The sequence below is a fragment of the Helianthus annuus genome, chromosome 12, assembly GCF_002127325.2.
Source record: "Helianthus annuus cultivar XRQ/B chromosome 12, HanXRQr2.0-SUNRISE, whole genome shotgun sequence".
Taxonomy (NCBI): domain Eukaryota; kingdom Viridiplantae; phylum Streptophyta; class Magnoliopsida; order Asterales; family Asteraceae; genus Helianthus; species Helianthus annuus.
The window spans coordinates 103,754,429-103,766,710 of record NC_035444.2 but is presented as its reverse complement, the minus strand read 5'-3'; the positions used below and the strand labels follow the sequence as shown (position 1 = coordinate 103,766,710).

The following is a 12,282-nucleotide window of genomic DNA, read 5'->3' as shown; positions in this document are numbered from 1 at the left end:
TAACAATTACCGGTGTAACTTAAATAATTATTGCGAAGGCGTTCGTATTATTTTGGAGTTGTTAACACGGTAATATTATTTTTACCCTAAAAATAATATTTGTATATTTCACAAAATAATCATAAACACATAACAAATGACGTTATGAAAAATATATACTAAATATATATTTACCAAGTTTTATTTTGTGAAATCCCACCTCCGATATTTTGTAAATAAAGTCGTGGCGAAATCTATAATTTGAAAACATGTCAAAATGTATTTCTAACACTTGTAGTGAAAATATTTCTAAGTGTTAGGTTTTTGGAAAAATTTCGCCAGAGTTTCCCCTGTAACTGGAGGTGGCCACGCTTTCAAGCGTATCATTTTCTTTTATAAATCAAACCAACAATTTTCTTATTCAATCAAAACAACGTTCAAAGCAACAAACTAGTCAATAAATATGTAAATCGCAAGAATCACATGAACTTGTAGTTTTTCCAAAACTATGAAGTAAATCCTATTACTTTTAGTGGGTCTTTATATATATCAATCCGGTTTCGTGAAAAGCCTCGTTTTTAAAGAAATTCCATCTTTACAACTTATTGTAAAATTTGACAAAACTAGTTCTTTGTCGAAACTTAGTGTTACACAAGTGTTTACACACTTGTGCGTTTAAAAATCATTCTTGTTCATGTAAGATCCGGCTTTAGAGAAATATGATTTCTTTGACATTTGGTCCTTTGAAAATACCGCTTGTAGATCCGTAGATCTACTAGTTTTAAACACTATTTCGTAAGTAAAGTCGTTTTTACACAAGTTCAAGTTTCTTGTGTGGTAGAGTTTCATCACTTAACCCTTGTTACACTTAAACAAGCTCTATGCCATGATCCATGATCATGACCAATCCGGGTTAAACGATGATCCGAGCTACCACAACATAGATCGGGCCCAAATAATAACACAAAACAAATCCTACATGATTTACACAACAATCTAGCTTTTAACCACTATTTTTAGCATTTTTAGTAGACTTTTACTTATCATTTTGCAAGTTCATGAATTTTAACCGTCACATATCGCTTTAACCACTTTAAAATAGATCGAGAGTGTGATTATAGTAACTTACTACTAGCTCAAGGCTAGGGAAGATTCTAGACGCAAAATGAGTGGATAAAAGCAATGAGATGAGGTCCTTCGCCTTCCGAATGCACCAAGCCTCCTCGTATGTGATCCTTAGCTCTTGTATGAACTTGGAATGAGATGATCAAAGCTTGAAAGATGGATGGATGGTATAGGGGTGTTCGGCCGTAGCTCTTTGAGAGAGGGAGGGTGTGTGTGTTGGTGAGTTTGTTAAGTGAAAGTGTTAGTGTGCTAAGCGTTGTTCTTATAGACATTACATATGATCATTATCCATTGGTTTCCATGTCTAATAGATATTAGACATACTAGATTATTTTAATCAACATAGGACAAGGGGTGTCCCCCCTTGGGGACGGTTTGGTTAGGGGGGGGGTCTTGGTTCAAATCCAACCATGTAGTTAGGACATTAGTTAGGTTAGTTTAGTTAGTTTAGGGATTAACCCCGTTACTAGTGTGTTGTGCATTGTAGCGGGTGTTAGGGTATTCAGGGACCCTAACTAGCTCAGAAAAAGATAAACAATGTAAATGGCAATATTTTCATGTTCCGGGTAAAGTCCGGTTGTTCGGTTGGATAGTAATCCGTTAAAGCGCTTAACAAAGCTTTAAAGTGTCGTTATTATTATTTTTAGTGTCACAACTTATTCCCGACACTTTGGAAAGTGTCTAGTAATATTTTTCCTCATGTTTTGGCACTTTATTAGTTAGCTAAAAGCTGAATTCTTAGTTAAAGTGCTGAATTTTGTACTTAGAGTACGTTTTAGGCACATCCTGTCACTATAACTTATTCCTAGAGACGCAGTTCTACAACCCTTGTATCTCCACGCTCACTATTAGTGTAGTAACTATTTCTGGCTTCTTACAGGCCTTAGAGGCAGTGCATGCCTGGTGCTGGCTACATCAGCATGTTCAATAGGTTATCCGTTTATTGTGCTACTGTGCTTTTGGTGCATCAAGGTTGTCACTAAGGTGCTGTAAGCAAAACATGGAGTGACAGCAAGTAAAGTATGATGCAAGTAAATACATGTATCAGCATTCAAGTAGCAGTTTATCCACAAGTTCAGGTAAGCACAGTAATTAAGCAGTAATTAATTATTAATTAAGTCGTACGGATACCTGATTTAGTGAGGGTTGTCACAGTTACGGATTGGAAAATAAACAAAACGAGCAGAAGCAGTGTCAAACTTGTCAAAGTTCGTTGGAATGCAAGACATGGTCGAGAATACACCTGGGAACGTGAGGATCGAATGAAAGAAAAATACCCCCATTTATTTCCTAAGACCCCTGCAACCAGAAGCAGAACTTAAAATTTCGGGACGAAATTTTCTTAACGGGGGGAGAATGTGACAACCCTCACAAAACCAGGTATCCGTACAATTAATTAATATTTAATTAGTGCTTAATTACTGTGCTTGATTACAATTATGAACGAACTGTTTTCTGTTTTCTGATACATACATATTCATGCATCATACTTTATTACTGTCACTTCATTTATTACACACAAAACATTAGTGACAAACTTGATGCACAAAGCACAGTTAGCACAGTGAGCGGATAACCCAGTAAACAAGCTGACATTGCCAGCACTAGACAGACATTGATTCTGAGGCCAGTATGAGCCGGGAGTAGATTACTACACTAGTAAGGAGTGTAGGGAGGTGAGGATCATAAAACTGCGTCACTAGGTGATAGTTATAGTGACCGGAAGTGCCTAAAACATACTTTAATTACAAAATTCTGCACTTTATACAAAAATTCAGCATTTAACATAACTAGTAAAGTGCGAAAACTTGGTAAAATAATTCTAGACACTTTCCAAAGTGTTGGTAATTTATTGTGTCACTAAAAACAATATGAATATCACTTTATAGCTTCACTTAACACTTTAACGGATCAATATCCAACCGAACAATCGGACTTTACCCGGAACACAAAAATATTGCCAAAGACGTTGTTTTTACTTTTCTGAGCTAGTTAGGGTCCCCGAACATCCTAACACCCTTTATATTAAATAACACACTTGAACATACTAACTAACCTTTAGATTCCAACTAAAACCTTAACCATATCATCACAACCCAACCATACCCCCCCCCCTCAAATGACGGTCACCCAAGGGGGTGACCCACTTCCTTTTCTTGATTATTTTATTAAACATGTTGAATATCTAAACTACACATTACATGAAGGATTAAACAAGAACTTGGATTATAAATATATACCATGGACCATCATTCTCTCACATTCAACAACATCAACTATCTCACTTCCTCTCCTCCATAACCATTCTCGGCCGCACACCTCCACCACCATAGCTCCACCATCAAGTTTGATCCTAGCCATTTCTTACATACTCAAAGGTGCAAGGTGACATACAAACAAGCCCGGTGCTTTCGAAAGTGCAAGAACCGCTCTAGGTTTCTTTTATCCACCACATTTACATCTTGTTTCTTCCCTAGCCTTGAGCTAGTAGTAAGTGTCTCTAATCATCATCTTGATCTTGTTTATGGTGGTTAATAGGTGATTTAATGGTTAAAAGTTAAGAACACTAAAGAACATAACTTAAAGTCTTGATCATAAGAGGAATAAGTTGGATAAAGAGAAGCTAGTTGAGTAAATCATGTAAATCTTGTCTAGTTGTGAATATTTGATGTTGTTTGTCACTAAAAGTGGGATGGATCATCATCTAACCATACTAGATCATGTTCAAGAACATGAACTAGTAGTATGTGAGTGTTAGAGATGTGTAAAGATGATGAAACCATCCACCATGAACTTGAAGCTTGAATAAACATAATTTTTCTTGTAAAATGAAGTTATAAACTTGTGGATCTAAAGATCGACCAGTGGTTTTTCGGAAGAACCAAGCGGAAAATGCTAGTTTTGTTAAAACTCAGGTATTTTATAAACAAGAAGCATTTATAGTAACAAAACAAGTCTGTAAACACTTGTATAACAATGGAATTTCATAAAGAAATATTTTTGTAAACCTTGACTAGAAGTTGTTAAACTTCAAATTCTTTAAAAATGAAGTTTGCAAGAAACTAAATCTATTTTTAGAAATAACAAAACCTACTAAATGTGATGGTAACTTACTACATGCTTTTACAAAACTTCCAAGTTCACGAGTTTATGGTTTGTTCATATTTTTGTCAAGTTGATGGATAAATATTGTATATGGTTGATTGGTAAATTGTTTGGTGATTTTTACAAAAAGAAAATGATATGCTAAAAGCATGGACACCTCCAGTTACAGAGGAAACTCTGGCGAAATTTTTCCAGAAATATAACACTTAGAAAATATTTTTCTAGTAAATGGTTACAAATATATTTTTAACTTGTTTTTCAAATATAAACTTCGCCATGATTTTTATTAGTAAATAACCAAGTACCGGAGGTGGATTTTCGTAAATAAAACTTGTTAAATATATATTTAGAATATATATTTTATAATAAGACGCTTGTGTGATTAGGTGATTATTTTGTGAACTAGATATATATTATTTTTAGGGTAAAAATAATATAACTTGAAATATCATGAAATTACGACCTCCAAAATAATACCAACGCGCTCACAAAAATAAATATTTAAGTTATATAAGTATCGTAATACAACGCGAACTTTAAAAATATAACTTATGTATTTTTCGGAAAAATACTCTTATTGGTATATTTTTGGTGAAATATTATTTTGGGGAAAACCTAAGGAATAAAATATAATATTTTTGGGAAAAATATATATATTTTTGGAGAATTAAAAATATTTTTGACAAAGTGATAAAATATATTTTTCAAGTGAGACTTAAAAATATATTTTCAGAATTATAAAACACTCATGTATTAATACCTCCATCCTTGGGAAGGAATATATTTATAAAATAATTAAGAAGTGTAAATACGAAATAGTTGTCTAACTATTTCCCAAAAACGTTAAACCTTAAGCCAAGGCGCAGCCGTCCGTCTAATAGAAGTTAGTACGTGTAGGTCGTTACGCAGCAGGTTGATTGGGGACCGACTATTTCGAGACGCACTTCTGTGAGTTCATGTCCCCCTTTTCTCTTTACTGTTTTCAGTTTTATAATTCGGGGGTGAAATACATGCGACAACTATTACAACTTTTATTACATGGTATGGTTAGCCTAGGGAGGGTTTTTACTACAACTAGATCATGTGAGGGGTGGGTATAACGCTCGAGGCCATTAATCCTCTTTGTTAGGACTGAGGGACACAAGAGTGATAGATCTATTTAGGTGTAGCGAGCCCACACCCATGAGGCCGGGGAGGCCCATAGAGGTGACTGTGTCTTACAGCCGGGAGCCCGGTACAAATTTGCTAGGTTTGAGTTTCCCTGCACTTTCTCACACATACTAGTGGATTTGCAACCCATTGGTGATCTTTTTTTCCTTATTGCTACATACCAGGGACTTTTATACATACTTCAAAGGTTTACTCATACTCACTTTTACATGAACTCGCTCAACTTTTTGTTGATTTTTTCAAATTGCATGTATTTCAGGAAATTAGGGATCTGGCAAGGTGTGCTATGTTGTCAAGCTGCGTAAGAGAGATGGTGTCATCCAAGTTTAGGGGTTGTGACTTTTGCCTGGACGAGTCAAAAGTCTTAAACTGTGTTTAATTCATGTTTTATGGTTGTGTCGTATGAACAATATTTTTATTTTGTCTTGTTGTAATCTCGTTGCATGTGTTAACTTTTAAAACAATGATGTCGTATTTTATTTTTAAAACTTGAATCAATGGATGATCATCATGGTTTTACTTTCATATAGCTTTGTTGTGATTAAGCTATGGTATTAAGAAGTCACACCAAATAAACCCACGCTTCCGCAAAGCTAGGGTGTGACAGGTTGATGTTCAAAAGACCTAGAGGAAACGTGATGCTTCACAGTTGAAGACAATGGAAGATGTAAGTTTACCACCAGTAACATATTTACTTATTTTTTATGCTAACATTATTTTGTCACAACGGGTTAAAGGAAAAGGTAAACTTATTGCTGACGGATATGACACAGTCATCAAATTCAACAAAGAATTCCAAGGCCGACAACGTATTAAAACATCTGATTCTATTGCGTATTGTCGTTCTGCTGATAATGTCAAGGTATGAAAAATATCTCATAAATTATTTTTAAATAAGTAAACTGCACTTCCACCATATATACTATACATGCTTTTAACTGACATATATATTTGAATTTCATAAACAAGGGAAAGAAAGCTATAAAGGTTGTTCAAAATGTGAAGCATACAAAGAAGATGACAACGAATGCAAGCAAACATTTTGGTGATGGCATGGATGCTGAATTCTTCAACTTTCATCATAAAGGGGACTATAGGCTAGTATGCTTTTTTTTCATGAATTAGCATAATATTTATCTCATGTTGTTTTTGACTTATATTTATGTTTCATACAACACATTTAACGTCTGCCTGTTGAAGTTGTTAAGAGAGCAGGCCTTTCTGATAAGTTGCAACCTTTGTCTGTTCAAAACATGACCGGGAATGTTGAGGTTTATGAAGTGAAAACCGAGCTAAACGATGGTAGATTACGTTACGCCATTGATGGTTGGCAGAAGTTCATGTCAAATAATGAGTTGAAGTTTGGTCATATGCTGCACTTCACTTACGTAACATCCCAAAAGAAGATTGTCCTGAATGATGTGACCTCGATGTAAGCAAGACATGTATGTATTTTGTTTCATAACAACTCTAGTGTGCTAACCTGCAGGGTTAGTGTTTTGGTTTTTTTTTCATGGTTATGGTGATGGACATAAAAACTTTGGTTATTTTGTTATGGTTTCGTTTACGTAGACGGTTTGTAAGGGTACAAAACATCTTAGTTAAATATATGTTTAATGGTGTTAATGTTTTATGGTATTCTCTTTTTCTTTATAGATATTTACAATCGTTTAAAAGTATTTTTTTGTTATATTTTAACGTTTTTAACTTCGGGCAAAAATTGACAGCTGATCTTTTAATTGACAGCACATCTGACCCAATTTATAGCCTAATTGATTTTGTCTATCCGTCAATCTTGGAAAACTACAATGATCGTAATTACTTTAGCGATAGGGCTATACTTGCGCCTAAGAATGAGGTTGTTCACGAGATTAATGACAGGTTGTTGGCACTGTTCCCAGGTGAAGAAAAAGAGTATCTTAGTTCTAACAGTCTATGCCCTACTGAAGATGCAAATCATACTCAGCAAAAAATATACTCACCGGATGTGCTAAACAGTTTTAAAGTATGTGGTTTACCAAATCATAGGTTGGTGCTTAAAGTTGGTGTTCCAGTAATGTTGTTACGAAATATTGACCAACGAAATGGTTTGTGTAACGGTACAAGGTTAAAGGTTACAAAACTTTACAGCCGTGTAATTGAAGCTGAGATAATTTCAGGTGGAAATATTGGTAGTCGGACATTCATACCTAGAATTAATTTGATACCTTCGGATAGAAAGATTCCTTTCGCATTCCAAAGGAGGCAATTTCCAGTAGCTGTATGTTTTGCGATGAAGATCAACAAAAGTCAGGGCCAGTCGCTATCTAAGGTTGGTTTGTACTTGAGACAACCAGTTTTCACACATGGTCAATTGTACGTAGCTTTATCGAAGGTTACAAGACGAGATGGAATCAAGCTACTAATACTTGACAACGAAGGCAGACCTACAAATAAAACAATGAATGTTGTATATAAAGAGATCTTCAATGACTTGTGAAATTTTTATGGTTATTATGTATTTTCGTTATTTCACGTACTTTCTATGATTTATGTTAATATTTGAATGTACCTGTAATAAATTATTATACTATATCTTAAAGTAAAAAGTCGGTGATGAATGTCTGTAGTATTTTCATTTTTCTATGCAATAATAGTTAATGGGCCAAACCGGGCAGGCCCAAGGATCCATTGATTATACAATTCTCCCAACTGTTTATGCTTTATACCATCGAATCTTTTTTTTTCACTCTTAGTAGGTTTTCCACAACCACCCTCTAACTTTGAAGATTTTTTACTTTTAGCTCATAATTTTGTAAATTATATTTTTGACACATAAAGTTTTCCTTTTTTTAATCCCTACTTTTGTAGCTTACAATTTTACCTATACTTTTGTAATTTACATTATTAGCACATATGCTTTATAACCACCTTTCAAATTTGCATTTTAATATTTTGACGCAAATTTGGTATACGCTTTCGTGCTTTGTTTTGTATGTTTCGTTTATAATTCGTTTTGACTTGATGGTATAGATTCGAGGTAATCATGTTGCATATAATACGTTATGAGTGTACGGTATAAACTTGATTTACTTTACGTTTTGATCCAATTGCAATGCAGCTATATGTTGCATTGAGTTCAATTGAATACGCCGAAACACGTGTTTTCATATGATTAATGCGTCACATAACGTTTAGACTAATCCGTTTGATGTTTGCAATGTACCCGTACCACAACACGCGTAGACCTTATTACTAGTTTACGTATTAAAGTATAAATTTTTTGTTCTCTAACCACCGGTGTATTACACGTATTACACGGTACTTAGACTACTAGTTATTGTAAATAAATGACGAGGGTATGTTTGGTGAGCTGATTTTCCATCGGAAGAAGAAATGGGTGCATCATGTAGCCCACCAATATCCCATCTTCTTCTTCGTCTTCCCAATCTTAACCACAAAACCCTAACTCCCCCTAACACCACCACCAAGAAACCCTTGTTCATCGTAGTATCCTCCTCCGCTTCCCCATTAACACTACAAAGAAGACAATTGCTCTTGCTTTCTCTCCCAATCTCACTACTGACCTGTAGTTCGGGCTCCGCCGTTGCGGCGTCTGTTTTCGACCCACTTACCGACGCAGAGAGAGCTGCGAGCCTGGAGGTGTCCCGAAGAGTGGCGGAGGCGGTGGAGCTTCTTGAAAAAGGGCGGGAGTTTCAGGCACAGGGTGATTATGTTCAAGCTCTTCAATACTTCACACAGGTATGCTGCATATTTATTTAAAACTAATTTCAATTCAAGGGGACATTTAATACTTTTATATTTTAATTAGTAGGTAGATCATGAAACATATAAAAATGTTCTAGATTTGATAACTAAAGCCCCTCACATATTTTTAAGGTTTTCATTGTGAATGCTTTAGAGAAGCCTAAAACATGTTGAAAACCCCTAAAAATTGTGTTTTATACTATACATCTCGCCTTAAAAACCCTAGCGTTTTAAGCACCTTGCACTGAGGCCCAAGGCGCATCCTTTGCTTTTTAAGTGTGGCGTGCGCCTTCGATAACTATGGTTAAAGGCGAGCTAGGCATGCTTGCCTGCCACCTCATACTTCTTTGATCATTAATATTGCCATAAATACCAAATTTTAGTGCACGGTTACATAATTTAGGCCAGCTGAATCCTCTTAACAAGTCTATCCGATTTGCATAATTCAACTACAGGCATATCCATAGGCTATGCACTTGCTGAAGTAAACACATAATATGAAATTGGCTATCAATTTAGGAATAGAAATTAAAAACTCAGGGCTCAACCAACACAGCTTTATTTCACCAAGAAGAAGAGATGAGAGAATACAGAAGACTAGGCGATAGAGAAGGCATAACAAACTCAATAATAATCAACATGCTCAACACCACTACCCTTTTCCCATAGTTGTTAATGGCAAATAGCGATAAGGTACCTATATGCTACATAGCGAATAGCGATAAATAGCGGGCGACTATCTTATAAATAGCGATACACTAGAATTTTTTTTTTTTTAATTTTATATGTATATTATATCAAAATACCTTGGTATATATGCTATGTTCTTGGTTTTAAAAAGCGAGAGGCGCACAAAAGCGGCGGGGTCTAAAACCGAGGCGCGAAAAGCGGCGGGCTTTTCATACCCAAGGCGCAAAGTGATTATATAACTTTTTATATATATCCCACAGGTCTTTAGCATCGCTTATTCATAATATAGCTATAAATAAGGTTTATATATGATTTTACCTATAAGTACAAGCCAAAAAACCTATTGTACAGCAGTTTGATGCTTAAAAACAGTATAAAAACACCCTATGTACATGAGGCACGCGCCTCAGGCCTGAAAAAACTTCAAAATTTGCGCTTTTTGGGGTTTTTTGTAAAAAGCGCGCCTCAGGCTACCTAAGGCGCCAAGGCTTGCGCCTTGATGCGCCTCACACCTAGGCGCGCTTTTTAAAACCCAGGCTATGTTACATGTATATTTAACAAAAACCTAAAATCAAGCGATTTTATAGCTATATTTGATTACTATTTAAATTAAAAAACAAAAAAAAATTAAGTGTCTCTATTCTTGCTATCCGTCGCTACAACCCTAATAGCGACACTAGACCTATACGCTACGTAGCGCGCTATAGTGATCGCTATTGACAACTATGCCTTTTCCTTTTATAACATGGACCCTACCTTTTCGGTTAGATTTGTGATGACTTGTCCCTACCACATAATTCTTCAATTTTGAGTTCGGGTACTTCTTCTTGCAGCTGATGGACTTGGGTCCTGAATTAACCCAGTTGAATCATGATCATCAGGCCCATTTATAACAAGTGCATAAAGGAGTAGGTTTTCATTTTTCACATTGAGATCACAATTTTGTCAAATCAACTCCAAAACCAATTTGGGCATCAGTTTTGGGGTTTTTTTCGTCTGGTTCCTTTCATGGTCTCATAACACAACAAGAACACACTGCGATCTTTTCCTTCATTGCAAATAACAGCCGAACAACCCTTTACATTTCCCTTCCAGTAAATTACTTTAGCCAAACAGCACAAATGTCCCATTGAGCTCCTATAATATTAACAAATTAATAATAATTCAAGTCAACTGTAATAAAATAGAACTTCATTCAATTCTATTCAGAAAGGGATGGTGGCGCAATTTGTTGCTCGTCTACCTTCTATCTTTATGTAATTTGCCCTGATGATTGGAATGAAATTTATGGTTTAGGATCAAATACAAAGGCTCCTAAAAATAAAAAGTGTACAAAGGCTCATAAAAATAAACCCACCCACCCCCACAAAAATAAATTATTATCATTATTTTTTTTGTGACGAAAAGTAGCGATTTAAAAAAAAAATGTGTGTTTTTTAGATTTTTTTTAGCATTTAGTTGTGGGGTTTTGCTTTATGGTTTAGTTTTTAGCATTTATTTGCGGGGTGTGTGTGTGTGGGTGGGGGGTTAGGTTTTTGGGTGGGGATGGGTGTTTAGGTTTTGGGTGGTGGTGTAGTGGGTTTAGGTTTTAGATTTTTGGACACTTGCCACTCTATAATGCCTTCTTACACTTCTTATTTTTAGGAGCCTTTGTAGCTTGCAATCTGGTTTTACGTTTCAAAGATTAAGTATGCATGACGTGGTCTGATACTTCCTCTGTCGAACAAGAATTGCATGATGTTGTCAAATACTTTCTCTGGTTATACATTAAACTATGGTCAAATTTCTTAATATCAGGTCGTGAGAGAATACAAAGACTTTGCTCTTTCAGAGTATGCAAGAGTCGGTAGAGCCTTAGCCTTATATGAGGTTGGGGACAAAGATGAAGCAATTGCGGAAATGGAGGACGTTTCCATATCTTTAAAAGGCAGTCCAGGTAATCAAATCATCTATCAAAGTTGCAGTTTATTTAATTTTTTTAGTCATTAACCTGTACTGTACATATATTGTTTGTTTGTTTGCAGAAGTGCATGCAGCTCTGGCAGCAGCGTTATACTCATACAAGCATGCCTCGGTGCTTGCTGAAAACCAGTTCACAATAGCAACTCTTTTGGATCCACAATATACAGACCTCGCCTATGTAAAAGATACAAAGCATTGGCCTCCGAGTTTGGTTCGCTCATTGCAGGATTTCATCACACTTTCTTGAAGTGATCCACATCTTCATGCCATTGTTTTTGTATATTTGCTTGAATCTTTTCAACTGATACAAGAAGAACATAAAGCATACTAAAACAAATATACGCATATACGTTTCATTTTCTTATGTGGTGTCTTTGAACCACTAGCTTCAGAGACCAGGTTAAATACCTAAATGGCGCTGTTTAGAAAATATAAGATTCTATTGTGTTGCCGGGTTAACCTAACCTTTAATTTGTATTCAATTTCAACCCATGAAGTTTGTCA

The 12,282-nt window shown here is 35.5% G+C and overlaps 1 protein-coding gene across 1 annotated transcript; it reads left to right on the top strand.

The window, feature by feature from the left end:
- Positions 1–8,710: 8,710 nt before the first annotated feature.
- Positions 8,711–12,282, top strand: LOC110895786. Its single transcript, XM_022143139.2, has 3 exons — positions 8,711–9,120; positions 11,614–11,752; positions 11,841–12,282. The coding sequence occupies exons 1-3, from the start codon at positions 8,755–8,757 to the stop codon at positions 12,023–12,025; spliced, it is 690 nt and encodes a 229-aa protein (XP_021998831.1). The 5' UTR covers positions 8,711–8,754; the 3' UTR covers positions 12,026–12,282.

Coding starts and splice junctions, on each gene's coding strand:
- LOC110895786 (XM_022143139.2), top strand. CDS start 8,755: ATGGGTGCATCATGTAGCCCACCAATATCCCATCTTCTTCTTCGTCTT. Junction 9,121..11,613: donor CTCTTCAATACTTCACACAG/GTATGCTGCATA, acceptor TCTTAATATCAG/GTCGTGAGAGAATACAAAGA. Junction 11,753..11,840: donor ATCTTTAAAAGGCAGTCCAG/GTAATCAAATCA, acceptor GTTTGTTTGCAG/AAGTGCATGCAGCTCTGGCA.